This window comes from Sebastes umbrosus, chromosome 19 (genome assembly GCF_015220745.1).
Source record: "Sebastes umbrosus isolate fSebUmb1 chromosome 19, fSebUmb1.pri, whole genome shotgun sequence".
Lineage (NCBI taxonomy): Eukaryota > Metazoa > Chordata > Actinopteri > Perciformes > Sebastidae > Sebastes > Sebastes umbrosus.
This window is the reverse complement of record NC_051287.1, coordinates 6,499,899-6,527,297: the sequence shown is the minus strand read 5'-3', so window position 1 is coordinate 6,527,297 and position 27,399 is coordinate 6,499,899. Positions and strand designations below refer to the sequence as shown.

The following is a 27,399-nucleotide window of genomic DNA, read 5'->3' as shown; positions in this document are numbered from 1 at the left end:
ACACTTGTCACACAACAACCTCGCCACCATTTAGCTGAGGTTATATATACTTTGAAGTGTCTCATTCAGTAAAGTTGTTATAGCAGTCACCATTAAAGCAGCCTGCGTGGCAGCAGAGGCACTAACCACAGAGAGAGAGAGAGAGAGAGAGAGAGAGAGAGAGAGAGAGAGAGAGGGTCTGTCTGTCGGTGTGAGGGGGAGCTGCACAACAACACGGACCAATGCAACTTTCTAGCAACTGTTGCAACAAGTTAAGCAAGACTTTATACTGACTCCTCTGCAGGTAAGAGCCTCATTACAACCCTACAGTACATCTGTGACGCGTTTATAAACTATATCCTGCAGAGTTTATTAACATGCATGAACTCACTTTGTTGACTTGTGTCGCATAAAAACGCCTTCACTTCTCAAGGGTAACGTTACAGTCTGTTTTCTCTGTTTGGTAAGCTGCAAAGTTGCAAAATGTAGCTTGGTTAGCTGCGAGCTGCCATATGGAAATGATATTTACTGCTTCTCCTCCTGCACGGAAACGAAGCTGCATTGATTCCTGCTAACTGTTATCTGGGTGAAACAAAGAGCTCTAGTGTATGTGGGCTACCAGCTGCTAGGTCAGGACAGAAAACTATAATAAACATTTATAATAATAAAAAAAAATTGCATAACTTTGAGACTGAATTTAAATTTAATGTCACATTTTTTTTTTCATTTACATGTGGCCACTGCCAAGTCAATTTAATGCTTGTGCTGTCTGTATAAATGAAGTTATGATGGTGCCCCAAACTATATTCAGATATTCATGTATTGTCTTCTATTCTTTCATAACATGAAACCATTGCAAACCATTGCTAACTGCAGGTTATTTCTTTTTCTCAAAATGGCATTTAAAAGTTTTCAATAAATGTAATCCAACTATTATTTAATTACAATGCAACTTGGTCACCTTTAACTTACTTTTAAGTTAGTAAATATGGTATTGAATATAGCTTCTGGCGTAAAATGTGATCATATACAATGTAATGCAACATTTCTAGTTTTACAAGTCTAGCTAGTGCTGGCTTATTACTATGGAGGACCACACGCGTCACACAAATAGTAATAAAGCATTTAATTGATTAATAACTAACTGTTCAATAAAAATTACATTAATAAATTAATTCATATGCATCAATAAAAACTCAATATTTGGGATGTAAAAATAATAATAATTTACAAATGAAATATGAATCCATCAATAAATAGTTCAAATTAAAATGGGATTTACAAAATATTCATTACTATTTACGTGACTCGTATGGTCCTCCATAAACTGCAGCTTATTTTTTCTCAAAATTGCATTTCATTGTTCACAAATGTATTTATTAATCTACGAATAAATGGACTAAATTACAAAGTAATTAATTATTTGGCATTTTAATGGGCAATAAAAAGAAGAATTATAAAAATAATTTACAAATGAAATATTAATCCATCAATAAATAATTCAAATTAAAATGGGATTTACAAAAAAAACAGTCATAAGTACAAAAATAAATTAATGCATTTATAAATAAATAATGGAATTATTAAGGGACATGCAAAAAGAAGTTACCCTTTTAAATGTCTGATTAAACACTGTATTTGTACTGAATTTTTAATTCCATTATTTATTTATGAATTAATTAATGTATTTCTAAATTATGTACTCGTTGACTGTTTTATGGTGTTTTTGTAAATCCCTTTTTAATTTGAACTATTTATTGAAGGATTAATACTTCATTTGTAAATTCTTTTTATAATTATTTTTATTGCAGATTGAAATGTCAAATAATTAATTACTTTGTAATTTAGTCAATTTATTAATAGATTAATAAATACATTTGTAAATAACAATTATTAATCAATTCCATTTTTTATTACTATTTACGTGACGCTTGTGGTCCTCCATATCTTACAAGAGTGTTACACAGACACAAACTCCTAGACCTCCAGCCATGACAGTCTGCTAACATGACACGTTTTATATGCATTGTGAAAGCAGCCTCATGTCTGTGTTTATGGTGTGTGGTTTGTGGGTGTTTGTGGGTATAAATGACATTACATGAAATAGTGTCACCAGGGGGTGAGCACTGGCCGCAGCGTGGGGAGTGGAGGGGCCGGGTGTGGGGTGTGCGGCGGTGTTGAAGTTATGAGGATGCCTGGGCATCCAAGGTCAAATAACGGGCTAAAATTAGTCACGTGTCAGCTGTGACAGGGAGCCAGTGTCCTGGCTGGTGGAGGGCTGGATTGTATCCACCCAGCAGGAAGCCATGTCTTCACACGTCCTCACTGAATATCTTTCAAGGCCGCTCTACCGTTATTCTCTGTCGTCTTGACTATTTGAGGTTTGGAAGAAGTTTCTCCAAAGTTTGAATGCAGTTATATTTGGCAGCTTATGAACATTAGATTTTGGATGGGGGTTGTGTTAATCTGACACATATTTGTTTTAAGTCATTGTTACAAACGTCAGCCATGCTTGCTAGTAGGAGTGGCTTTGGCTTCCATTTGGCTGTTTAATAATAGAGACTCTTTTTATTTAAATTCAAAACCTAAAATGTCTCAACTTCAATAAAGGGAAATATAAAAATATGTTTTTGTTTCACTCTGCTAAATAGGTGGCAGTCAGCCTTGTGTGGTCATGATCCGTTTTCAACATTTTTAAAAAGAAGAATGTGTGTCAGACTGAAGGCACGCCAAGCTACACAGCTTAAAGGAGTACTTCACCCACAAAATGAGCATTTGTGTATCAATTCCTCGTCTTGATGAATTGAAGTAAATGGGGGCCGTGTTTAACAACAGCAAAACTATTTCAAAACATGCATTTACAAACTCTCACACAACTAGTGTAGTATAATCTCAGTCTCATTTATTCAGTTGTATGCTCACTGCTTCCCAAACACATGCACCTTTGCTACTCACGCCCGTGCGAGTTTATGTGTAGTAAGTTTTTTATGCCAAAAACAAGTCCAAACTCTTTAAGTACGGCAATGTTTTATTTAATTATTATAATCTATAATTGGTATATTTTGTGTCAGATGATCAATAGTTCTGATAATTTTCCGTGCAGGAAGGAGGATAATGTACTATTAACTACACAATAAATAGAAGAATGAATAAAGTAAAGCCCTGACAGGGTGACCTAAATGTCATTATCCATGAAGTAAAGAAAAGTTGTAATATAAAACTGATCTGAAACCATCAGAAAGGAAGTCGTACGACCGAGAGATGACTAACAAAAGAGATATTTTGGTGCAGAGAACAAGGAACTTAGTTGTGTTTAAATATACCGTACGTCTCTGACCTCCAGATATGTGAATGAAAATGTGTTCTATGGGTACCCACGAGTCTCCCCTCTACAGACATGTCCACTTTATGATAATCACATGCAGTTTTGGGGCAAGTCATAGTCAAGTCAGCACACTGACACACTGACAGCTGTTGTTGCCTGTTGGGCTGCAGTTTGCCATGTTATGATTTGAGCATATTTGTTATGCTAAATGCAGTACCTGTGAGGGTTTCTGGACAATATTTGTCATTGTTTTGTGTTGTTAATTGATTTACAATAATAAATACATACATTTGCATAAAGCAAGCATATTTGCCCACTTCCATTAAGGTACATTTTGAACAGATAGAACGATTTATTTGTGATAAATTGTGATTAACTACGGGCAATTATGCGATTAAACATTTTAATCGATTGACAGCCCTAGTTAAAGACAATATTAGGTTTTGTTGTCGGCTTCCCGACTACTGTAAAAAAAGAGTGACATAAAGAGAGCAGAGAGAGTGAGCTGCGGGTGAGCAAGTTAAAGAGTGAAACTTTATTATTTGACTGTTTCATAGCGGTTTTGTTCTGAAGCTGATATAAATAACCATCAAACACTCAGCACAGGCGTAGACAGGCGTTCTGGAGTCTCCTTTTACACCTTTGCATGTCTCCTTTTCATTCATTCACTCATTACATCAAACATCAAAGTCACGCAACAGTAAATACCAAGTGCAGGATGACTGTGTTGTCTCTGATGTGTAAAAACTGCGTTTCAAACACCACCGTTGTATTTTAATCCACCATCGCCCTAATTTGCCTAATCTTCCTGTTTCTTCAGATGTGGTGGAAACACGGGGAACGGCAAGGGACCTTTAAGTTCCGTCTTTAGTTCCTGATATTAGTTCGTCTAGTTTCATACTTCGTTTTGGTTGAAAAAGGGACGAAACTCTGAGCAGATCTACTGTGGAGACTTTCTGGTGTTTTCAGTCATAGGACAACACATGACTCTGTTTTGTAGGCAAATACCGAACTCAGAAGGCAAGAAGCTAAAGTAAAACACCCACTCTCTTTTGTCTGGTGGGTGAGTAATGTGTGTGTGTGTGTAATAATAGTTACCTTGGTGACATAACCCCTAACTGTAAATTAAACATATTTTCTTGTTATTTCTATTTTAATAGATTTCTTTCTGTCCAGTTGATTTATTCCCCAGTTGAACTTAATGTTTCTTATTGTCATACTTGCCAACCTAGAGACCTTGAAAAAAAGGGAGGATTTCAAAACTCTGCAACAGCATTTTTATGTTCAACTTTTGATTTTACCTTTAATTCTCAGAAAAGAAAACTGAATAATTCGCCCCTCTGGTGTGAACTTGCCGTGTGAATCTCTGGCATAAACTAATAAGCATCCATTTTTATTTATTTTTACTCCTGCTTGAGTACTTCTTTCTCTTAGTTCTCTCAATTTCTCTCTCCTTCTCTCACTCACTGAAGGTCCTTTCAGACACAACGCGACAACGGCACCACTGCGCTCTGAAACCCGTTATTTCTAACGGCTTGTGCCGCACCACTACGTCTTTTCACTGCATCGAGCAAAGCTCAACTTTGGGCACTGCATGCTGTGGCGAGCGCAGCTTAAACATGAGCTCAAGCTGCGCTGTGTCGCGAGCATAAACTGCTCTCTTCGGCCGGGAAACAACAGTTGATGTAGCTCTGTTGTCGTCCGGGTTGAAACGGTAGAGATTATACACACTGTTTAAGTTCCAGAAACAGGCTTAGATAACAAAAATGGGGAAAAAGTGTGAACATTTGTCATAAATCGGTAGAAATTCGGGAGAATTGTGACCCCGAGAGGAAACCGGGAGAGGGCAATGAAAAACGGGAGCCTCCCGGGAAAATCGGGAGGGTCGGCAAGTACTGTGTGCTTATTGTTGTGTTGGCTGGCAGTCCTGTCTGTGTTGCTTCCACAGAAACACCTGGGAACTCTTTGCATTAGCTGATAGATTCCGAGTAAAATGCTTAAAGCTCCTTTGACGTACTGGAATGTTGTTTGTGTGTGTTGTTATCTCTCTAACTGCAGTGGACTCGTGACTAACTGTCCGCTGCAGGGAGCTGAAGTCTATCCCAGCATGCTTTGGGCAGGAGGCAGAACACTCCCTGCACTGGCTACAAGTCTATCACAGCGTTAACACCAATATGCCCGAACATATTCACACTCACACTAAGAGTTTCGAATATTAGTTTTCGATCTGGCTCTTTGTGATGCGAAGAATCTCCCTTCTACTATTTCTTTGGAAATTTCTGTAGCATTCTTGAGAGGCTCAGAGCAGTTGTGACAGGAAGAGGAAACAGCTGTGTGGTTTCACATTGACATTGTGTTTCAAATTAGGATCAATAGAACAGGGTGAACAGAAATGAATATGTAAATGAATACATCTTTTCCTGGTATTATTCTGAATTTGGAAAGACAGATGTGGGACATGTACGAAAAACCTCTCAGGCCGTGTTCAGACCCAGCATCAACATGGCATCTAATCTCTGGGTTAGTAGGCAGCACGGACTCATGTCTAGGGTGACTAGATCCCAACAAACCAAATGTGGGACAAAGAGTATGTTTGTGTGGGACAATGTGGGACCCAGGCTGAGAGGTAGTCTACAATTTTGATTCAATGTCTATCTAACTTAAAGATAGGGTCGACGATGTTGGAAAGCTAGCATAATTTGAAAGTAACATGGCCTCAGGAGCTCCGTCTAAATCCACCCCCTCCCCTCGGGGCTTCTTCCAAGGCAACGCCCCCCACACAAATGCACGAGCACCGCCGCATTGTAACTACTTCACAGACACAGAGCGGAGAGAGGACCTCAACTCAACAACGCTATCTCATGACAAGTAAGCAGAACAAGTAGTGCTGCTTTTGGCTGAGTTTTCTCTTCCATTCTCCAGTAATCTTGCTGCAGGGACACGCTCCGAGTTCAGGCTGTTGCACACCAAAGGTAGAGAACGAGCAGGGAGGCAGGGAGGCATCTGATTGGTTCTTTCCAAGCGGACCGCGAGGCAGTGATTGGTAGACGTTTTTACAGGATTTCAGCAGCTACAGATGACGGCTCTTTTCTGGCGCTTTTTCAGAGCTCATAAGTAATGGATTGCTGTCGGGGTGTAAAGACCATTTCAACCAATATAACAAATAGTGTAGACTGGATAACATTGTCAACCGTGCCTTTAAATAATAAACATTTCTATTCTACCCCTTATCTTGTCACATCTCGACACTTTGCCAGAATGCATCCATAGATCGGCACATCTCTTTTTGAGCCGCACGTTTCTTGTGAGACTCACAGGAACTGTGTCGCTCCATGTCGTATTCCCCCTGCGTGAAATTGAAAAAATAACTGGCAAATTTCACAAAAAAACTCTGAGAATCGCCTTCCACCGGCTTAGAAATACTTATAAGTAGTGTTACAGTCTTTGCTGTAGCTGCTCTTCCTTTTCTCTGTGGTAGTTTCTAAATCTGCATAGCTTGTGACTTAGCGGTGACTCGCAATTTTCTCCGTTGGGCATAGCGTAACAAAGACGGCGGAAGGTTAACCTGCACTTGATCCACGTGCTTTCTTCACAGCCATTGGATAAGAGCCAGATTTTTGAAAAAGCGTCTGTCCTGACATTGTGTGTGCGAGTGTAGACATACCTCAGGGAAAATAGCTATACCAGGTTGTAAACATGTCTATTTCTGCTTTAAAGTTGGTCATTTTATCACGGGGGAGGTGGGAGGGGGGTCTACGGAGATTGACTCGCTTTTGGAACTAGCATTTTTTAGCACCGTAATTTGCTTGGATTCCCGCATGTTGATCTTTCTCTTTCTTGCTCAGGCTGGTTTTAAAACTATGTTCACAGCAGGGAGTGATTGAAAACTGAAGCCTGTTCTAAAATATATTTGACAGTTTTCTGGCCGAGTATAAGATCAGGGAAGCTCACTGAATCACTGGATTAGAAAGAAATCATAAATCTGAGGCATTTTGTACACAGGATAGTCGATTCATTTTTCGGGGTGCAAGTCAGACGGGTCCTACATTGAGAGGTTTTCTAGCCTTGAATGCCAACAACAGCACAGCCTTCATTAACAGCAGCCTGACATGTGTATGTAGCACGGATCTGTCCCTGTGGTGTAATCTAAGTCACGGCAGACGCATTGCTAACATTTTAATGGTTAGTGGAGCGGAGTAGGTTAAAGCGAGCGCAAGTTAGCACATGCACGCACAGCTAAATGCTTAAAGCTGACTCATCAGAGATTGGAGGGGGGGGGGGGATAATAATGCTTCTAATGTTTTTGGGCCAAGGAGCAAGTTTCAACATGACATATCTGAGACATTTTTAGCTATTTGTGGTAAAAATAAGTTATTCATATTTCAGTACTTGGCTTGGATGTTTCTTCAGAAATGCTACAGAGCCATCTCAAAGTGTTAGTGTGTCTTTATTTGAATAAGTTGCAGAGAGGAGGCACGAGGTCACGCTCAGATGACTCAGCTAGTCATATGAAAAGCTACTCGACAGCTCACTCTGTTACTTGCTTTCAGTGAAACACTTGTTTGGAAATGGCCATCTCATTTCCAGTTAAAACTAGTGCAAGACCTCTATCATCATGAGTCATCACCACAGGCACCCAGAAGAAAAGAGCGATTAGTACTACTCGTGCTTCTGTGACTTAGCAGTTAGTTCAGGCGTAGCTTTAAGCTGTTAATTAATGACATTTCTATCTGTAAAATGTACCTTAAAGGGAGATTTGTCGAGTATTTAATACTCTTATCAACATGGAAGTGGATAAATATGCTTGCTTTATGCAAATGCATGTATATATTTATTATTGTAAATCAATTAACAACACAAAACATTGATACATATTGTCCAGAAACCCTCACAGGTACTGCATTTAGCATAATAAAATATGCTTAAATCATAACATGGCAAACTGCAGCCCAACAGGCAACAACAGCTGTCAGTGTGTCAGTGTGCTGACTTGACTATGACTTGCCCTAAACTGCATGTGATTATCATAAAGTGGGCATGTCTGAAGTTTGGAACGTAATTTAACTTTAGCTTTAAAACTGAGCTACAACCTTGCGTTGCATTAATGTGTTAAAGAAATTAGTGCCGTTGAGACGAATTTGCGTTAACACGTCATTATCGCATTAACTTTGACAACCCTAATTGATATATTATTGAAACGTATTATTTATTTTCTGTTTAATATTTAGCGAATATTGGTGACTTCAACTTTACAATCTCAAAGAGAACTGTGATCTCGGAGTCAGGAAACTGCAAAGGCCTGCAAAGACTCACGAAGGACACTGGCACAGTTTAAGGTACCGACCCCCTTTTTAGGGCCAATATCCTGCATTCCAGGATGTGGCCTGCTCAGTCACGCACATGCACACCCACACACACACAATCGTATGTGCACATGTACTGTATTGTCATAATAACAGATGTAAAAACATGATTGCCATCTATGAGCCTGTTTCATTTAATTCTATCAGGTTTTATTCAGTTGGTGCCGGTGTTTGTTATGTCTCAGCAACTGAGGAGAACCAACCTCCAAATAGGGAAGAATTAGAGATATGTGAAGCAAACAATGTTAATTCTGTAAAAGAAAATTAGGGACATTGATGATACATTAAGGGACAGAACAAATGAGGTATCACTGGTGTCTCCTGTTGTAATTCAAACAATATAACTCAGGTGGGTCACATGCAGCCGGCAAGCAAGTCACCTTGCTTTCATGCTTTATCTCTCACCGGCCTCTTATCACTTGAGTTGTAGTTTTTTTATGCTCTTATGTAAAGTGCTCTGTGACTGTAAATGTGCAGAATAAATGAACCTGTATCTTCTACAGGAGTAGGTGGGTGTGATGCTACCATGGAGGCACAGAACAACAACCAGCCCACCTTAGACAACCACAACAATCTCTACAAAATACCTGGTCAGGAGGATCAGGTAGGGCATTTCAACCAGTATATTATTAGACATGTTCAAAGTACTTATGATAGAGAAACAAAGCAAAATGTTACTTGTTCTAAAACAAACAACAAATATCTGGTGTCTATCATAAGTTCCATAAAGTGTCTGTCAACACAGTTGATACTTGCAGTTAGCTTTCCCCTCTCTTTGAAACTCTGACGATCCAAATGTATGGCTAAAACTTTGATAAAAGCTGAAAGAACAAGCTAACAAGCTAGCATATACTGTGCTGAATGGTGGTGCGCTCATTGCTTACATTTACTTACGTACTACAATCATATACTATATGGACATAAACAGTCGGAAATAGGGTGCCATGTCTTTGTTCCGTTAGCCCGTTATTCTGACAACCCAGTAGTCCGAAAACAAACACCCATTGTCCTGAAGTCCCGTTGTTTCTGGGCTCAAGCCCCCAGGCCCGACCACATAAAGGGGCCCACGATGCTCCGGGGAAAAAAAAGGGAGCATCGTGGGCCCTTTTAGATGGACGGGCTTACCAGGGGCTTGAGCCCGTGCTTTAAGACGGCGGTGCAGTGAGAGTGTGTATTTTCGGAATAACGGGACTTTGGGACAATGGATGTTTGTTTTCGGAATAACGGGCTGTCGGTCTAATGAGCTTACGGTCCAGTGGTGCATTTTTTGGACTATTGCGTTGTTGAAATAACGGGTCGTTGGAACAATGGGCAGTCCCCGGAAAGGGGTGCCTTTAGAAATTTTCACCTCTTTTAATTTTTTAATTTTTAAAAAAAATGTTTACACTGATCAACATAATAAAGACTTAAAACATTTTGGGGAAATATGCTACGTTAGATGTTCAGCCTGATTAGTATAAGCGGTTACAGATATTGGATAGAATAGATGTTCAGATTGACACCACTCTCATGTCTGTACACTAAATATAAAGCCACACCAGCAGCACAATAGCTTAGCTTAGTTTAGCATAAAGAATGGGAACAGGGGGAAACCTATTAACATATTACATCTAATCTTAATCCTTACAAAAACTGAAGTAAAAGCAAAAAAATGGCAAGTTTTAACGGGATGTTGGACTATTTCTTGGCCTGGTGCAGTTATTTCCTGGAATAATATCCTCATCATTCAGCAGAGAGTCCAGGAAGTCACTGCTCCCAGCCAAGAAATAGTCTGGCACATAAACACCCCGTACAGCCACGACCACAACTCGTTAATTAGTGAGTTTTAGAGGTGCAATCAGAACAGTGGGATCTGCATTTACATTTATCACAGTCTTTGTAACATCCAACATCACAGCCCAATCTTTTGTGCAATCTGAGCCACTGTCTGCCACAAATCTGTGCATGCAAACTATGAATTAAAAGCCACAGTTGAGCATATAGTCCTTTTCTAGAGAGTAAGTAACTACGCTTCATGATGCAGTAAAACGCACTCCATTGTTAAACCTTTTGATGTGGTGTTTTCTTGTACAGAAAAACGTGTCAAGCTATAAGTACTGCTGCACTCTGGCAAACTTCCGGATCGAGAAGAAGATTGGTCGGGGTCAGTTCAGCGAGGTCTACAAAGCCACGTACCTGCTGGAGGGACAGCTGGTTGCACTCAAGAAAGTCCAGGTACGAGCAAACCAACAGGATCAACAGAGATAGAGTTAACGTTAGATTCTACCCCGCATTTTACAGTGTAAGACTAAAATAATAAAGGCTTTTCTTTTTGTTTTTTTAGTTAAAGAATAAATTCATATTTACTTATATCTTTGTCACTGCAGATCTTTGAGATGATGGATGCCAAGGCTCGTCAGGACTGCATCAAAGAGATAGATCTACTAAAGGTAAAGTTGATCAACCATAACCATTGTGTTCAGTGGGTCAGTGACACAGACATGATTGAATGGTTTTCCAGCATCGTTTAGATACAGGGGTTAAGATTCAATATATTGCGATATTTTTAATTTAATTTTAGCGAAACTGTCATAGTATAAAGAACACACCAGAAATGGTATGGCATGGTTTTTGCCCGAAACTGCATGTGATTATCATAAAGTGGGCATGTCTGTAAAGGGGAGACTTGTGGGTACCCATAGAACCCATTTTCATTCACATATCTTGAGGTCAGAGGTCAAGGGAACCCTTTGAAAATCACCATGCCAGTTTATCCTTGCCAACATTTTGCATTAATCATTTTTCTTCTGTTTGTCCACTGCAGCAGCTGAATCACCCAAATATAATCAAATACCTCGACTCCTTCATTGAAGACAACGAGCTGAATATTGTTCTGGAGCTGGCGGATGCTGGAGATCTGTCGCAGATGATAAAGGTCAGGAAACCGCTACGTAGCCCTCTGAAACTCACTGGCTTACCTCAGATTAGACAGATGCAGAAATGTGACTTAAACTCAACAGATGTTGCATTAAGCAATACAAATACTTGTTAGATAAGTTGATTATGTAAGGGATAATGTACAGCGAGCCGGTCAGTGTTGTGAAAGAATCCCGACAGGGCGATGCTGCACCCCGACGCGAAGCGAAGGGGTGCAGCATCGCCCTGAAGGGGTTTCTTCACAACACTGACCCGCTCGCTGTATATTCTCCCACTTATTACACGGTTACTTACTTAAGAAATCAATATTTTGACACAAAAAACGATCCGCCAGAGTCCGACATCAGAGCTGCGCCCATAGCAACGGTCTGTTATACATAGCAACGGTCTGTTATAGAGAAATTACAGAATAATGGAATGTAAATAATAGGGTTGAATACCAGAAAATGACATCCCACTATTACCTGGGAATTTTTCTCCAAAATGTTCTCCTCTCAGATAGTAATCCAATTAATGTGAGATAAGAGCAATCCTTTGCTACCCATAGCATCTTTCAGATAAGCACTGCAACTTTTTATGGACTAACAATCTCGCCTTCTATCTGTTTAGTACTTCAAGAAGAAGAGGCGCCTCATCCCAGAGAGGACTATATGGAAATATTTTGTGCAGCTGTGCAGCGCCCTGGAGCACATGCATTCACGCAGAGTAATGCACCGCGGTAAACAGCTACTCACACACTTCATCATGTCCATATTTGTTTTTTTAAATCCTGTCATCCATCCCTCTGCTCAACCCAAACCATCCTCTCACCTCTGTTTTTGTTTTTTACTTTCTTACTTTTATTATGCCTCTGCGCCGGTGATGGTTGTCCGTCCGCCCGACCCGTTCTCGTGAGTCGCGATATCTCAGGAATGCCTGGAGGGAATTTCTTCAAATTTGGCACAAACGTCCACTTGTACTCAGGGATGAACTAATGACATTTTGGTGGTCAAGAACACTGACCGCACAAAACTTGTTTTTGGCCATAACTCAAGAAGTAATTTGCTAATTATGACAATTTTACACATGATGCCGTCAGTTTAACGGGATAAACAATAACATGTTGGACAGACATGGATGTGAACTGCGACCTGACTGGTTGACGGACGCATACAAGCTCAAGGCAGTGATTCTAGTTGTTATTCTACAGTCAATATTCAAACACAGGAATATGTGTGGTAACATACTGTGACCACAGCTGTCTTCATCTTTCTCTACAGCCTCCAATGTTCTGATAAGCTCTGTGTCTATGTGTGTGTGTGTGTGTGTGTGTGTGAACCAGATATCAAGCCAGCCAACGTGTTCATAACAGCCACAGGGGAGGTAAAGCTGGGTGACCTGGGATTAGGCCGCTTCTTCAGCTCTAAAACCACGGCAGCACACTCCTTAGGTAAAGCACATACAGTTTATTTACACGTATATGCAGAACATACATACAGTACTAGGGCTGTCAATCAATTAAAATATTTAATCACATGATTGTCCATAGTTATTTGTGATTAATTGCAAATTAATCACACATTATTCAAGTAAGAAGTATTTAATACACTTATTAACATGGGAGAGGGCAAATCTGCTTGCTTTATGCAAATGTATGTATATATTTATTATTTGAAATCAATTTACAACACAAAACAATGACAAATATTGTCCATTGTTCATGCAAAAACAACAGGATACAGCTCAGCTGTATAATATTTTAGGGCTTTTAGTGCTGATTCAATAAATGACAGAACTATTTGAAGACTTGTTTTATGTCAAATCTGATCAATACTATGATCAGTGTGATCAGGCAATGATCTGATCTGAATGAATTGTTGTTGTTTTTTACTTTTGAACAAAATGATGATTTTATTTGTGTGTTGCTCTCTCCGTCTCAGTGGGGACACCTTACTACATGTCACCGGAGAGGATCCACGAGAACGGATACAACTTTAAGTCCGATATCTGGTCCCTGGGATGTCTTCTGTATGAGGTAGGCTTCCACACACTTTGACCTTTATTGAGAATGAATGACTCAGATAAATGATAACTTCCTCCCTCTGCATGGCATTTGACACCTACTAAAGTACACAGTGGATGTGCCACAGACATAACAAACAACAATAGTTAAGATAGCCTGGATGTGATGATGGGGGAGAGAATGATATAAAAACACTGCTTTCCTGGAGAGCTGACAAACTCTGGGAGATACAACAGCTGCATTTCCTCAGAGGTCGACGCACATCTGCCCATGACGCCGTGTCTACGCTCTCAGTGTGTCTGTCTACAATAAAAACAACAACATGGGCGGGTGTTTTGATGTGCGTTCACACTGTATGTTGTCCTTTAGGTCCTGTTGCTAGCAATGCAGATAAAAGGTGTGTCCAACCAGCCAATTAGCTACTTTCCCAGCATCTCTCCATCTAGATGCTTGCCACCACTGTGGACATAATAACCCCTATTCTTAGTCACATTTCCTCGTATTTCATTGGAATGCTGCGCACTGTTGAGTCAGCCATCTCCACAGACAATGGTTTCACAGTCTTCTTGTGTGCTGGATATTCTCTGTGCATGTGAGAGGTTTTGACAGGCCAGAGACTGAATGAGCTGCATTATGTGTCAGTCTCATTTATTCTCTGGCTGCATCACCACATCCACCACATGAGATACCAGACACTTCCTTCACTCTCCATACCTCCCTCTCTTCTTTCCTCAGCTTTTTTTAAACATTGTTTCCCTTTTTTTTTACTTTTTCACTTTTAAAATTGCACAACTTACTGCCCCTGCACAAGTACATTTGATCATAAAAATGTGTCATTTAGTGTTGACATTTTAGCGTCAGCTTTTTCAACAAACATTAAAATATTCCACATCTTTCATACATTATTGGTATTATTCAACTTTCCAAGCCAATACAGTGTAGTGTCAGCTTTTCAACATCTGGCATTCACACTGTCTCACAATTTCTAATGTGTTTCTCTTTAGGGGAACATGTGCTCAGCAAATATAACTCAAATCAAACCACAGTGTTTATTATTATTGTGCAATACAGTGAGGGCAAGTGCAAATTGAGTGTAATATGGTGCTGGAGCGGCTGTGGCTCAGAGGTAGAGCGGTTCGTCCACCAATCGGAATCGGAACCAATCACTTCAACATGTGACTGCTCTCTCTCTGAGTCACAGCCGCCCCCGACCATAATAACACCACCTTAGGAGCAACGGAAGTCAGACGGCGACTGGCGGTATCACGGTTTTGCACTCTGCAGCTCACGATACCGCAGTTTCACGAGCGAGTCATACTACTGCGGTGACCTTCAGGTAGCGTAAAAACGAGAAAGGCTGTCTATAGAGATATGAAAGACTCATTCTAAGCTAACGACAACACAACGTTTCTTAGTTTCAGGTGATTATACACTAGTTATGAATATTATATTCCATTTCTTCCAATAGATCCCCCGAAATGTTACACACTGTTCCTTTGAGTCATTAATGTCTTGGATGTTAGTCAAAAGCAATATTTTGTTGGTATTTTTGGTGCATCATTTTTGTTTCCAGTGTTCCCTGCCTACACCCACACAAGCACTTCTTCCTCTCTCTCATCCAGCCTGTCTTCCTCTTTCTCCAGATGGCAGCACTGCAGAGTCCGTTTTATGGGGACAAGATGAACCTCCTCTCCCTCTGCCAGAAGATTGAGCAGTGTGATTACCCTCCCCTCCCATCTGACCATTACTCTGACAAGGTAGAGCAACACAAACCTGACTGTTAGGCCATCATCACAGGCCCTGTTCAGACCCGGTATTAACATGTGTCCTGGGTGATACGATCACAAGTGGACAGCTTTAAGTAATCACAGTGACCGGTATTGTCTGCCGAACGGAGCTACGCGTTACACAGCCCTGTTATGGTGTGTTCAAGCTCTACTCAATAAAATGAGTATCGGGCGATGGTAGATTATAACCCTATCATGATGCGTTCAAATGTAATGTAATCTTGTAAAATTGAGTTTTTCACGAGATGATACGTTTGATAACTACAGTCGTTTGAAGGAGATGTTTTTACAGAATTGATATATACTGTATAATATATATATATTATATATTATATAATATATATATATTATAATACAGTATATAATTAAAACTAATTCCAAGAATTTTTTTTATTAATAAAAATAAAATTATTTATTTCCTAATCATTTTAATTTGATGTTGTTATGCAAATAACCACTATAGATGACAATAATAAAGTAAAAGGATAACATTGAGAATTTTCGACGGTTGGAATTTAGCACAACAATTTGCAAAAAAAAAAAATGTGTCCCTAAAATCTAGGAATAATCGTGATAAATAATCTCAATATTGATCAAAATAATCATGATTAGCATTTTGGCCATAATCGTGCAGCCCTAGGATTTGTTGACAATAAGAAAAACTTAGAATAACCGTATTCTTCAAACTAATAAAACCCCCTTTCCACAGCTGCGGGACCTGGTCAGCATGTGCATCAACCCAGACCCGGACCGGCGGCCGGACATCGTCTTTGTGCTGCAGATCTCCAAACAGATGCACATGTGGACCTCCAGCACCTGAGCAGCCATTTCTACTCCAAGCTGTCCCCCACCCCGACCCCTCTGCTCTGTCTGAGGACCTCAAACCACTAGACGTAAGCTCTGCCTGGTATCACAGAAAAGTGTTTGCCTTATCCTCGTCTCGGCAGGAGGAACCCGTGGAAAGACTCGCACTTCCACTTCTCTTCTTGTCACGGAGGATGTGAAGAGGTGCATTAGTGGAGCGCAGCGCTCGTGGAAAGTGGAGTTTATGAAAGCGCACTTGTTCATGTGAGAGGTGACTGCATTTTATGCCCTTTTCTTTAGCTGAGAGCTGTGTCTCACTACGAGCACAGGTTTCTCTTAAGCTTCTTTTGTATGCCTCCACAGGGGTTGCATTCCAAGTTCATACCCTGTGCGTCAGGTAAAGCATGTGCAGTACATATTGGGAATTTTAATATTTTTCATCTATCGTTGTAATCCATTTTTCTTCTTTTATATTGTCAATTTAAGTACATAATTTAGGGGTTTAAATGGACAATTAATAAATACGTATTAGCAAGTAGTCCAGGAACGATTTCTGAAAGAATGCAGCTTTGCCTAACTGTTAGCTTGCAGGGAGTCTATCGTGATGGAGATCAGCCTAACAAACGTGACATGTAATACGTCTATTTCATTCTGTCAGAGGAAGGTCTTGGAAGCCAGAGTGACTGTGGTGGTTTAGAACTTTTCTAGATTTCATTATCTTCAGGTTGTAAAACTATTTTTTCTCGTTTTAAGGCCTGTTTTCCCAAAATAGACTAACAACCATGTTGTGGTACAAACCAGCCGGTGGAGACAGTTGTATAAACGTCTTCTGTGTCTCTGGTGGAGCTTTTGGTGCCTTCAAATGGGGTCGTGTTTACCGTGTTTACGAGATGAGTCCATACCTCATGTGGTATTCACGACCTCGTAAGTGGAAAGTTTCTGAAAGCTCCGAGTTCATGACTTGTGACTGCATTATGTTGCCCACTTGCTCTCTTACTAAATTGTTAGCCTCTGTGGCTTCTAGACGCCGACAGTAACGTTAATATTGCCGTTGCTTAGTTCTTCACGACTTAACCACTTGGACGTCAAGCATATCGTGTACTCGATTTCCCATGTTGTAAACATGATGTGATCTTTAGATAACATGCCGAAGAAAATCAGCAGCAGCCACCACGGCCACTCCCGGCTTCCAGTTGTAATGGATGTAATACTCTTTAATACAAAGTGTGCCTGACTCTGACTATCCTTTTAGCTCGTTAGTTAACTCACTATATTTTTTGAATTTGTAATGATTGTTATGTTGCCTAAATACTTTTGCATCTGCACCCGATTCAACTGTTATCAGGCCATTAAATAGGCGTTATCAGTCGCTGTAAGCACCATAGATGTGGGTCATTAGGGGCCTACTACGCCTACTGCGTTGTAAAAGTGAAACTTAAAAGCAACCATTCTAACATGTTGTAAAACTGAATGAAATGTAACGTTTTGAACACGAACAAAAAAACTTCTTTAGGTTTAGGCAACAAAACTACAACTTTTTTAGGTTTAGGCAAAAAAAATCAACTACACATTGTTGGTTTCAAACAGGATGCAACTTTGGTCTCCTGGGTTTCTAGGAGTTTCACACTGTCTATACTACAGCGCCTGACTTACTCTTCTTCTAAAAACTACTAGTGGGTGTAGTAGGCCCCTACTGACCCACATCTATGGGGCTTATAGCGACCGATAACGCCTATTTAAAAGCCTAACAACAGTCTAATCGGCCGGCATATCATGTTCAGTGTTGATAGTGGATTTAAGAAGGAAAAAAAACCTTCATAAACCATCTTTTTGAATTTGAGTAAAGGACAACCTTGTGATGAAAAGATGTATTCATCACACAAAGAGTTGTACAAAGTGTTTCTATGTGTAAATATAGACCATTGTTACTGTGAAACTGAGAGAAAGAAATTAGATGCTGTGAAAATCATTTGGATGGATAGTACCATGTTTAAAGACGTCCTTAAGGAGCGTATTTAATGAACAGTCATACAGAGTAACTGAACATTATTTTTTATCCATTTGTTAATGACAATTTGTATTCTCTGCTAATATAATATCACATACCCAGGATGTGGGGAACGTTTAGTGGTGTCAACATGTATAGACAACTTATATCTTCATCTTCCATCTACTGTTCTTGCTGAGTTGTGACTTTTCACTCAAAGTATTGTGCCATTATGTTTTTACCAATTGTACTTTTCTGTGCAACATGACATTAAATCTAGCTCTGTGAAAATACTGTGAAGTCAGTGCTTCCTCTTTTGCATTTGGAGTAAGAAGTGTTTCTAAAATTATAGATGCAGAAGAAACTCCTTTAACAAATTATTCTTGTACCCGTGTTATTCAAATTGTGAATGAGAATTGTGCAGAGAGAAGCTCTGTAGAGTCACCACACAAATATCCACAGGGCTTTTATTAAGAAGTTTACGCCATTCCCTTAAAGGCCTCTTAATTTTAATATTGGGGAATAACTTCAGCATCCATCCTGTGGACAGGCTACACCCCCTGGTGGCAAAAATTTATTAATGACTGAACACATTTTTCTGATATAAGCTACAGATGGGTGACAAGTTAACCCTCTGAGACCCACAATAGACCGTTTTTTGTCTTTTTTTAGGGGGGTACAGGGGGTCTTTAGGGGGCGATAGCAGGTCAACAGTAGATGTCACATAGAAGTGGTGAACATCATCTGAAAGCTGGGAACCTAAAGATTAATTTGAGATACACTGTGTATCAAGTTGTTCTGGTCACAAATCAGAAATAAACATTAGTTAAAATAAATTGTGAAAGTGTTGAAGGGTTTAGAACATTATGATGGAAGTATATGATGGTCATTCCCATGCTCTATTATGTCTCATAAGTTGTTGCAGCAAAGTTTGGGTTGATACCAACATTTGGTGCTAAGCATAACCATTTTTTACCACTCAAGAATTGATAAAAATGATCAATAATCCCTCCAAAATACCACATTAAGACACCAAGACCTTGAGGAACACCATAGAAAAAGCCATGCTGTTATTTGGTATAAGCAGGAGAAGCCTGGAGAAAGTCAGAAAAAGAAAAAGACTTAGCTTGCTAATCCAACAAAGGCAAGGTGACCACAGTAGCGTCCACACGGGTCCACTTGCTCCAGGGCTCTGCACACGTCCAGCAGTGCCTTGTTGTCCAAGCTAGTTTATTGAATCCAGCCAGTTCTTGGCTCCTTTGCTGCTCAGTTTACTTTCATATGTTACTGATTTCTTTTAGTTGTATAAAGATGTCCAAAAACTGAATTTGATTTAAATGTTCTCCTCATTCAACTCTTCTCATTCCTTTCTGTCTTCCTCCATGCTGCTTTTGTTAGATGATCACACCTGTGAGCTTGCCCACAGCTCGCAGGTGTGTCTCATCTATCTCCTCACCTTCTTTTCCTTTCAGGGTGGAAAAGAACTATTCTGTGTTTTTTCCTCTTTTTCCCCTTTCTGCTACAAACTTTGTAGGATAGCCGGTAACACTTCCATTTTACAGGTCTGCAAATTTCATGGTAATTGGGTGATAATTAGCAAGTAACTTATTTGAGATTTCTTTGGAATTACTGCCAAATTACCACAATATTTACCTCAAAATTTATCAATCCTATACATTTTGAGGTGAATATTGGGGTAATTTGGCAGTAATTCCAAAGAAATTTTAAATAATTTTTATAAAGAACAGGGCTGTCAAAGTTAATGTGATAGTAACACATTAATTAATAAAATAAATAAAAAACAGAACAAAACACGAATCAACTCAAACACTTTTATTGTAAATTATGGAAAAACATGTCGTTTGTGCTGGGAATTCTGAGGGGTAGTAAGTTACATCAAGAAGTACACATTGTTAGTATATTTAGGAGGTATCCATAGTCTGTACACTTTCCTCCACAACCTGCAGGTTCAGCGGGGTCACCAGCTTCGTCAGCACACCGGTGGTTCCTCGCTTGTACTTGTAGTCGCCAGTTCTACATCAGGGGAAAATTACATACATGGAAGTTTCAATTAAAGCTGAACAGTTTCATTAAACATGTCGTCGCCATGTTTATCTGACATGAGACTTCATCAGCACAGCATGCCGCTTTAGACTACTATCCAACACACACAGCCATGCACATTAGTTATTGTTAGTTAGTTCATTAGTTGTTCCGATACCAGTATCGGAAATGCGTCCGATACTGCCCAAAGTTCGGGATCGGATATCGGCGAGTACGCCAGTCTATGCACCGATCTGATACCACTTAGAGTAACTTATGATCGCATTATAATGCATTACAACTATAGGTATTATAATACACTAAATCACACAAGTAAAACGGCGATATGTACAGTATGTAAGGCTTCCGTTTCGAGGGGTGGCACTAGTGTTGCCAAGTTCTACTGTATTAATTCTGCTATTAAATAATAATAATAATAAAAACTATATAACTTTTTAATTCGCTAGTATGGAATCGGTACTCGGCAGGTGCCGCAAGTTCAGGTATCAGAATCGGTATCAGGAAGGAAAAAAAATGTCATTGAAACATCTGTATTAGTTAAGCAAGGTCAAACTGAGCACGCCGGGTGGATAGATAAAAAAAAAAGTTGGTTAGTAGCAAACTGAGATGAGTGTTAAGTGTTCACTCTACCACAGCACTCTCTGTCTGTACTCACTGCTGCAAGGCTTCAAGCGCATTTACTCTTCAAGCAGAACAAGCAATAAGACAACAAGTCATCCACCAGTTCATCAAGTGATGGCAAGTTAATGATTTCAGATCATGAGTACAACATGCTCTGTAGTGATGTGAGAGGACTTGATGCATTCTGTTACACTGAACAATGATACACTTTCTGCGTGTGCAACATGAAAATAGATTTAAACACTGAAGTTTCATTGTTTCGTGGAAAGCTGCTGTGTGTCATCTGCTCACTTTGGAATGTATGACTGTGTTTCAATATATTCATTTTTGTCAGAACATTGTTTTCGCTGTTAGCACCATTAGCTGTGAGCCGCCGGCTCAGCTGTTGCCATGTTGAGAGCCGTGCGGAGGCAATCCCTCAATCATAGATATGCTCTGAATTTTGAATTCAGCACCTTAAAAAAAAGTAATTTACCCCGACAAAACACCCAGGTTGTTAAACATGTTCAAGGAAAATAATGTGGGTGAATTCATGCAGGATGAAAATTAAACTGTTTCAGAAGCGTCACTGGTTTAGTTCTCACCTGACCCCCTTCTTGTTGGCCTCATCATGGGGCCGGATGTAGTCCAGCTTGCCCTTGGTGATGACACACAGGTCAATGTTGCTGCCAGAGCCCAGGTCATTAAAGATACCTGCAGCAATGGCGTCTCGCACCAGCCGCTTGGCGTCCTCCTCCTGTGAAGAAACACAACAACATTGATGCTCAAATTGAAAACCAGCATGCTGGACAGGAAGTTTCCTTACAGGATTGTGTGATCACATGCGAGTGGTGTACTCACCTCCATGTCAGGCTTGTAGCGGTCCTCAAACACTGCCATGGCGGCCAGGGACCCGGAGCCTTTAGAAAAGAAGAAAAACAGTGACCTGATGTTCTCCACGTGTTCAGCTCAGTCACCATACATTGCTATCCTGGAAGACTTTATGGAAGTCAGATTGTATATGAGATGCTTGGCGTAGGGCTGCACAATTAATTGAATATTAATCGTGATCACAATTTTGGCTCGGAGACTCGTGTAGAAACAGTGGTGTGTATGGTTAGTGTTTGAGACTGACCCATGGTGACGTAAGGCAGCTTGTCAGTGGAGCCGTGAGGGTAGATGCTGTACAGGTGAGGACCGTTACAGTCCACTCCGCCCAGCACCAGAGCAGCTCCGATGTAGCCCTGATACCTGCACCAACACACACACACACAGCAGCACACTGACTCACATGTCTGTGCATAGCACTAACTCAAAGCAAGTAGAACTGGATTAACCAAACCTGGCTATCTGGATATTTGATCTATCAACAGTTGATTTCTCAGAACACCTACTATGTGATGATGATATACTGTATTTTGAGGAGTGTACCTGAAGAGCATTTGTTTGAGCATGCGGTTGGCGGTGGCCACGCGTGGCAGCCTGCCTGTGGAGAGGGAGTGCAGCTCCAGGTTGGAGGAGATGATATTAGTGGTCATCTCTGTGTCTGCAGCTGTTCCTGCTCCACAACAACTGGACAAACACAATTACACAGTTAGTTAAACAATTTACAACACCTCAGCTTCATCACACAAAGCTTAAAAAGAATAAAAACTCTACAAAAATAAGATTTCTCAAAGCCACTATGTGTATCATTAGAACATTCATGGAACGAGTCATGAGCAAACAACTGCCAGATTTTAAAGGTGCAGCTCCTGTCACTTACTAAATGTTGGGGGAGATGTAGTGGATCTTGGAGCAGTTCTTGTCTGCCACTATCATGCCCTCAGTGGCTCTGGTGTCAGCTCCGAGGATGACGCCATCCTTCACAGGGACAACACACATATCATCGTTTAGACTCAGTAAACCCACATGCTGCTTACTTTAGTGCTTTTCAGCAAAGTAAACACTTCTAACAATTAGCCCATGTGCTGACACCCTCTGGTTTGACAAAAGACATAAAAACGAAAACCAAGTCATCCAACATGTGTAGTGCAAAGTCAAGTGAAGGTGTGAAGATCTTTACTTTATATTTTCAGCCTGGTTTCTGTCACTCACCTTGAAGACAACACCACAGATGGTAGTTCCTGTTTTCCGAGCAGCAGGCAAGCTGCATCCCACTTTGTTGGCTTCACCTTCCAAAAGGGCATTTCTGAAAAGAAAATGTATTTTTAAAAAAAAGAAGAAAAAAGAAAAAAGCAGCTGTATATCTGCATCACTGTCAAAACAAATGCCATCAAGCCTAATGAAAGCTCTGTAAATAACCTGAGTAGGGTTGTAACGGTTTAAAGGTATACTGTGGTATGAAAGCTGATGATTATGTAAAGGGAGTGTCAGTTAAAGATACAGAAGAAACAAATCACAAGACTCTCAGACACCAATCATATTTTTCTATGATATTTTGTGCTAATACTTTTTTATGATATTTTTCTACGTCATCTTAAGCTCATTTTTCTATAATAATAATAATAAATAAATAAAATTAATATTGGGGTAATTTGGCACAAATAGGTTACTTGCTATTTATCACCTAATTACCATGAAATTTGTGGACCTGTAAAATGAAGTGTTAACTAACATTTCTGTTCACTTTTTTTTACAGAAGGATGTGCTGTTTTGTTTTTATGATGTCTGCAGTTCAGAACAAAAAGTATTATAATATTATTAATATTAAATTTAGCTAATTTTCACATATGAAATTCTATAAAATAACAGTAAACATTTATTTTAATTTTTCATAAATGAAATGCAACAGTACATACTGTAATGAAAAAAATACAAGCTTTAAAGACTCATTATATGTTAATTGTATGAGCTTTCAAGGTTAGTTTCTGACATGTCTAACTTTAATTTATATTAATCGATGAGTCAGTTATATTTTATTGAAACTATAGTAGACATTTATCATTTTGTGCACTATATATAATAATATATATAATAATAATAAACTTTATTTATATAGCACTTTTCTAAACAAGGTTACAAAGTGCTTTACAGAAGAAGAAAAAAAAACAATAAATCAGCAAAGAATAAAATACAATCAACAGAGGGATCATAAAAACAAGAAACATCTGGGGGTAAAATACAACATGTCTGCAGTTCAGAACAAAAACTGTATAATATTAAAAATATTAAAATTTTAGCTAATTTTCCCATTCACATATGAAATTCTATAACATAACAAAAAACATTTATTTAAATTTTAAATAAATGCAACAGTACATACTATAAACTATTCAGCACTAAAGGTTAGTTTCTGACATGTCTAAATGTAATCTATATTAATCAATGAGTAAGTTATATTTTATTGAAACTATAGTTATCATTTGGTGCACAACACTATGTCCCCTCTTAAACCAGATTTGTATTAACATGAACAGTTAAATTGCTAATAAATCACAACACACAGAGAGGAGCTCCAGTGAGCCTCTTCTATATCTGTCTGTTTTCTCTCCAGTTTGCTTTATTAACTAACATTATAACGTTTAATAACGTTAATCTACTAGTAAAACACAAGTTATATAATTAACAACTCATAAACATGTATCTATCTTATGATATTTAGAAGATAAGTGTAGATTAGTGTTGATAACCGGCGTGGTGGAGAAAAGCCTGAGTCATTGTATGGAAGCCAAGTTAGCACATGAGCTAGCATCACTGAGAAACAGCATCAAGACACGTTTATTCTACACTCATTATAATAGAAAGAGCAACATCTCATTAAACTGAGTTCTGTAGTTATTCTGCTGTGGTTTCCATCCGTTTAAAGGCGCTCACCTCTTGCAGTTTTCGAAACTGAAACCTCCGAGCGGCGCCTGTCTTGCTACCAATGTCGCCATTTTGGTGCTTGTGTAGCTTTTGTTTCCCGGAAGTAGAGGAAGAGGGTCTTCTTCTTCTACTGCTTATTTCCGGCAGATTTAATGCATCACTGCCTCCCATAGAATCGACGTCACAGTTTTTCCTCTCTGAGATCTACAGTATAAAGACTAGTCCAGGGGTCAGCAACCTGCGGCTCTGGAGCACCATGCAGCTCTTTAGCCCCTCTCCAGTGGCTCCCTGTGGAGTTTTAAAATTGGAAATGAATAACTGTTTATTGTTTACATTTTCATTTGTATTTATATTTATCATTGTTGTAGGTCTATGGTACGACGGAGTATTAGGGCCACAATGAGGAAAACAAATAAATCTGAGATTTAGAGAATAAAGTCATAATATTACGAGAATAAAGTCATAGGTTTAACCCTCCTGTTGTCCTCGGGTCAAATTTGACCCGTTTTCAAACTTCATTATATCATAAATATGGATTTCTTTAATCTAATTGCCCCAAAATAACATGGAAGGCTGCCTACTCAAAACAATATTCTGACTAAAAGTTTACATATACCAGTATGTGGTAATACATCAACATTATGTTCCTCTGATAATAACTTTAGTCAAAATAATTCACAATATCTGCTTTTTTTTATTACAAAATTAGGTATAATTTCACGGAAATTAGGTTTATTAACCTTAATTTCCCCCCCAAAAAAGTGTAAAACTTAATAATTAGGAATGAAGTTGGCCAAAAAGGTGTAACACAGAATTTGGTGATCGTTTAAACTGTATGCTTTATTAAAAAGCTAAACCAGACCGGGTTCATTTTGACCTGGAAAGACAAAAGTTGCGTAGTCCACGGGAAGACAACAGGAGGGTTAAGAGAAAAAAGTCGTAGTATTTTGAGAAAAAAGTCCATATTATAAAGTAGTAATTTTACGAGTTATTTTTCTTTTTTCTTCTAAAGTTTTGACTATATTCTCGTAATATTATGACTGTTTTCTCGTGAAGTTGTGACTTTATTCTCATAATATTACGACTTTTATTCTCGTAATATTATGACTTTATTCTGTAAATCTCAGATGTTTTTTCCCTCAATGTGGCCCTAATACTCCGTAGTACATTTGCACTTTGGCCCTCACTGCATTAGACTTATATACTATATACTTAGACTATAAACTGTGTTACCTTCATCACAATGCTTAAATGTTTTGCGGATCAGGACAGATTGTTTTTTTTTAATTTTGACTAAAATGGCTCTTTTGATAGTAAAGGTAGCTGACCCCTGGTCTAGGGCAGGGGTCAGCAACCTTTACTATCAAAAGAGCCATTTTAGGCAAAAAAAATAAATCATAATCATCATAATAAACAAAAAAATCTGTCTGGAGCCGCAAAACATTTGGATTTGGATGTAATTCAGGCTAAAACTTTAAATGACATTGGAATTAAATATAATTATTTGAAAAATATATATAAATAACAAATAACATCTACATAGAGAGATACCACTACCGGGAACTGAGAAAAATGTAATTTGATTCAAATCTGGGTGAACCAGCCCTTCAGTAGTACTGAAGGTCCTCTAAAAGACAGCTAGTGCCTTGTTCTATTCTTAAAGCACTTAGATAAACTTTCTTTTTATTCACATGTATGTAAAATAAATAAAAAAAATGTACCAGCATAGCACAATGATGATGTTAAAGTGTAGCCACAAAGCAAAAGCAAAAAAACTAATGATTTAAATGAACCAAGCCATCAATGACATTTTCCTAAAGTATTGAATTAATTTGAATTTGGCTGTTTTGATGTAATAAACTTACCTGTATTATTTACTCCTACAATTACTTTGTAACACAAACATTGAATCACCGAGAAGCGAAAAGTATATTTCGATAGTCCCTTAATTTACTTCAGTGAAGTAATACTATTTATTTTTCACTTTCTGTAAGAAGTTTAACTGTACTGGTAAATGTGCTTGTGCTTGTGCCTGTAACAGAGTGTTTTTAATCACACTACCATGTTTTGTCCTTGACCAGGACCGATGCCAACTTGATGCCAGCTGGATGTCAAGGCCGACTAGGAAATGGGCTCCAGTGAGGTGGACAAGATCAGATAGTGTGCTTCCAAAACCACATGAGTGCATTATGTTGATTAAGCCTTTTATTAAAGCAGAGTGGGGAAAAACAGGTGGTTGAAGGTGTAATCGGTGGGATCTCAGTGACCGATAACAAAGGTTTGATGTGCTCTGACTTTAACCTGCCGGAAGTGTGTCTGTTTTCTCATCGTACACTTCCTTCATGGGATGTGTTATGTATTGTGAGAGGTTTTTCCAAAAGTTTGTGTTCATGTCGCACCTATTAACTTCAGCATGAGTGACCTCTTCATCTCTGCAGAACTCAAGTTTTGTGGCCAGGCATTGCTTAAACCCACAGACCTGAAATTCTACTCTATACCCCATAGGTTTTAATAAGATTAAAATGAGATTAAAATGATATCAATCTGATATCATCTCATCTTGCATTTAATGGCAAACAGCTCATTAGCAGTTTCAGTAGATAAAAGTAAATTTTTCCCATTTACAATATTATTTAACCGTATACAGTATATCATTGTTAAAATTCAGCCTGAAAGCACAGAAAAAGGGATAATTTCCTTCTATTAAACATTCATCACAGCATAATGCATCCATATAATCAGACAATCACAGAGCCTCTGAGTCT

General features: G+C 39.0%; 2 protein-coding genes across 5 annotated transcripts; one reads left to right on the top strand and one right to left on the bottom strand.

Moving 5' to 3' along the window:
- Window positions 1-18,456, top strand: nek6 (NIMA-related kinase 6). 4 transcript variants are annotated; one of them, XM_037753145.1, is made up of 11 exons: window positions 1-283; window positions 8,533-8,640; window positions 9,171-9,271; window positions 10,741-10,881; window positions 11,034-11,096; window positions 11,471-11,581; window positions 12,193-12,301; window positions 12,905-13,012; window positions 13,503-13,597; window positions 15,229-15,342; window positions 16,082-18,456. In XM_037753145.1, exons 3-11 carry the CDS (start codon window positions 9,194-9,196, stop codon window positions 16,190-16,192), a joined length of 930 nt encoding a protein of 309 aa, XP_037609073.1. In that variant the 5' UTR covers window positions 1-283; window positions 8,533-8,640; window positions 9,171-9,193; the 3' UTR covers window positions 16,193-18,456. The 4 variants fall into 4 exon arrangements, with proteins under 4 accessions (XP_037609073.1, XP_037609076.1, XP_037609075.1 ...); XM_037753148.1 differs by lacking the exon at window positions 1-283 and adding an exon at window positions 4,299-4,363; XM_037753147.1 differs by lacking the exon at window positions 1-283 and adding an exon at window positions 4,299-4,367.
- Window positions 18,457-19,981: 1,525 nt separating this feature from the next.
- On the bottom strand, window positions 19,982-24,797 carry psmb7 (proteasome 20S subunit beta 7). Its single transcript, XM_037753501.1, has 8 exons — window positions 24,644-24,797; window positions 22,925-23,018; window positions 22,593-22,690; window positions 22,259-22,399; window positions 21,963-22,078; window positions 21,689-21,747; window positions 21,433-21,584; window positions 19,982-20,197 (listed from the first exon to the last, which is right to left on the bottom strand). Exons 1-8 carry the CDS (start codon window positions 24,703-24,705, stop codon window positions 20,086-20,088), a joined length of 834 nt encoding a protein of 277 aa, XP_037609429.1. The 5' UTR covers window positions 24,706-24,797; the 3' UTR covers window positions 19,982-20,085.
- Window positions 24,798-27,399: the final 2,602 nt, after the last annotated feature.

What these genes read in the sequence shown, in the direction of transcription:
- nek6 (XM_037753145.1), top strand. Translation starts at nt 9,194, where the DNA reads ATGGAGGCACAGAACAACAACCAGCCCACCTTAGACAACCACAACAAT. An exon ending in TACCTGGTCAGGAGGATCAG is followed by an intron (nt 9,272 to 10,740) that starts GTAGGGCATTTC and finishes TTTCTTGTACAG; the next exon opens with AAAAACGTGTCAAGCTATAA. An exon ending in CACGGCAGCACACTCCTTAG is followed by an intron (nt 13,013 to 13,502) that starts GTAAAGCACATA and finishes TCTCCGTCTCAG; the next exon opens with TGGGGACACCTTACTACATG.
- psmb7 (XM_037753501.1), bottom strand. Translation starts at nt 24,705, where the DNA reads ATGGCGACATTGGTAGCAAGACAGGCGCCGCTCGGAGGTTTCAGTTTC. An exon ending in AGTTTCGAAAACTGCAAGAG is followed by an intron (nt 23,019 to 24,643) that starts GTGAGCGCCTTT and finishes TTTTCTTTTCAG; the next exon opens with AAATGCCCTTTTGGAAGGTG. An exon ending in GCTACAAGCCTGACATGGAG is followed by an intron (nt 21,585 to 21,688) that starts GTGAGTACACCA and finishes GTTTCTTCACAG; the next exon opens with GAGGAGGACGCCAAGCGGCT.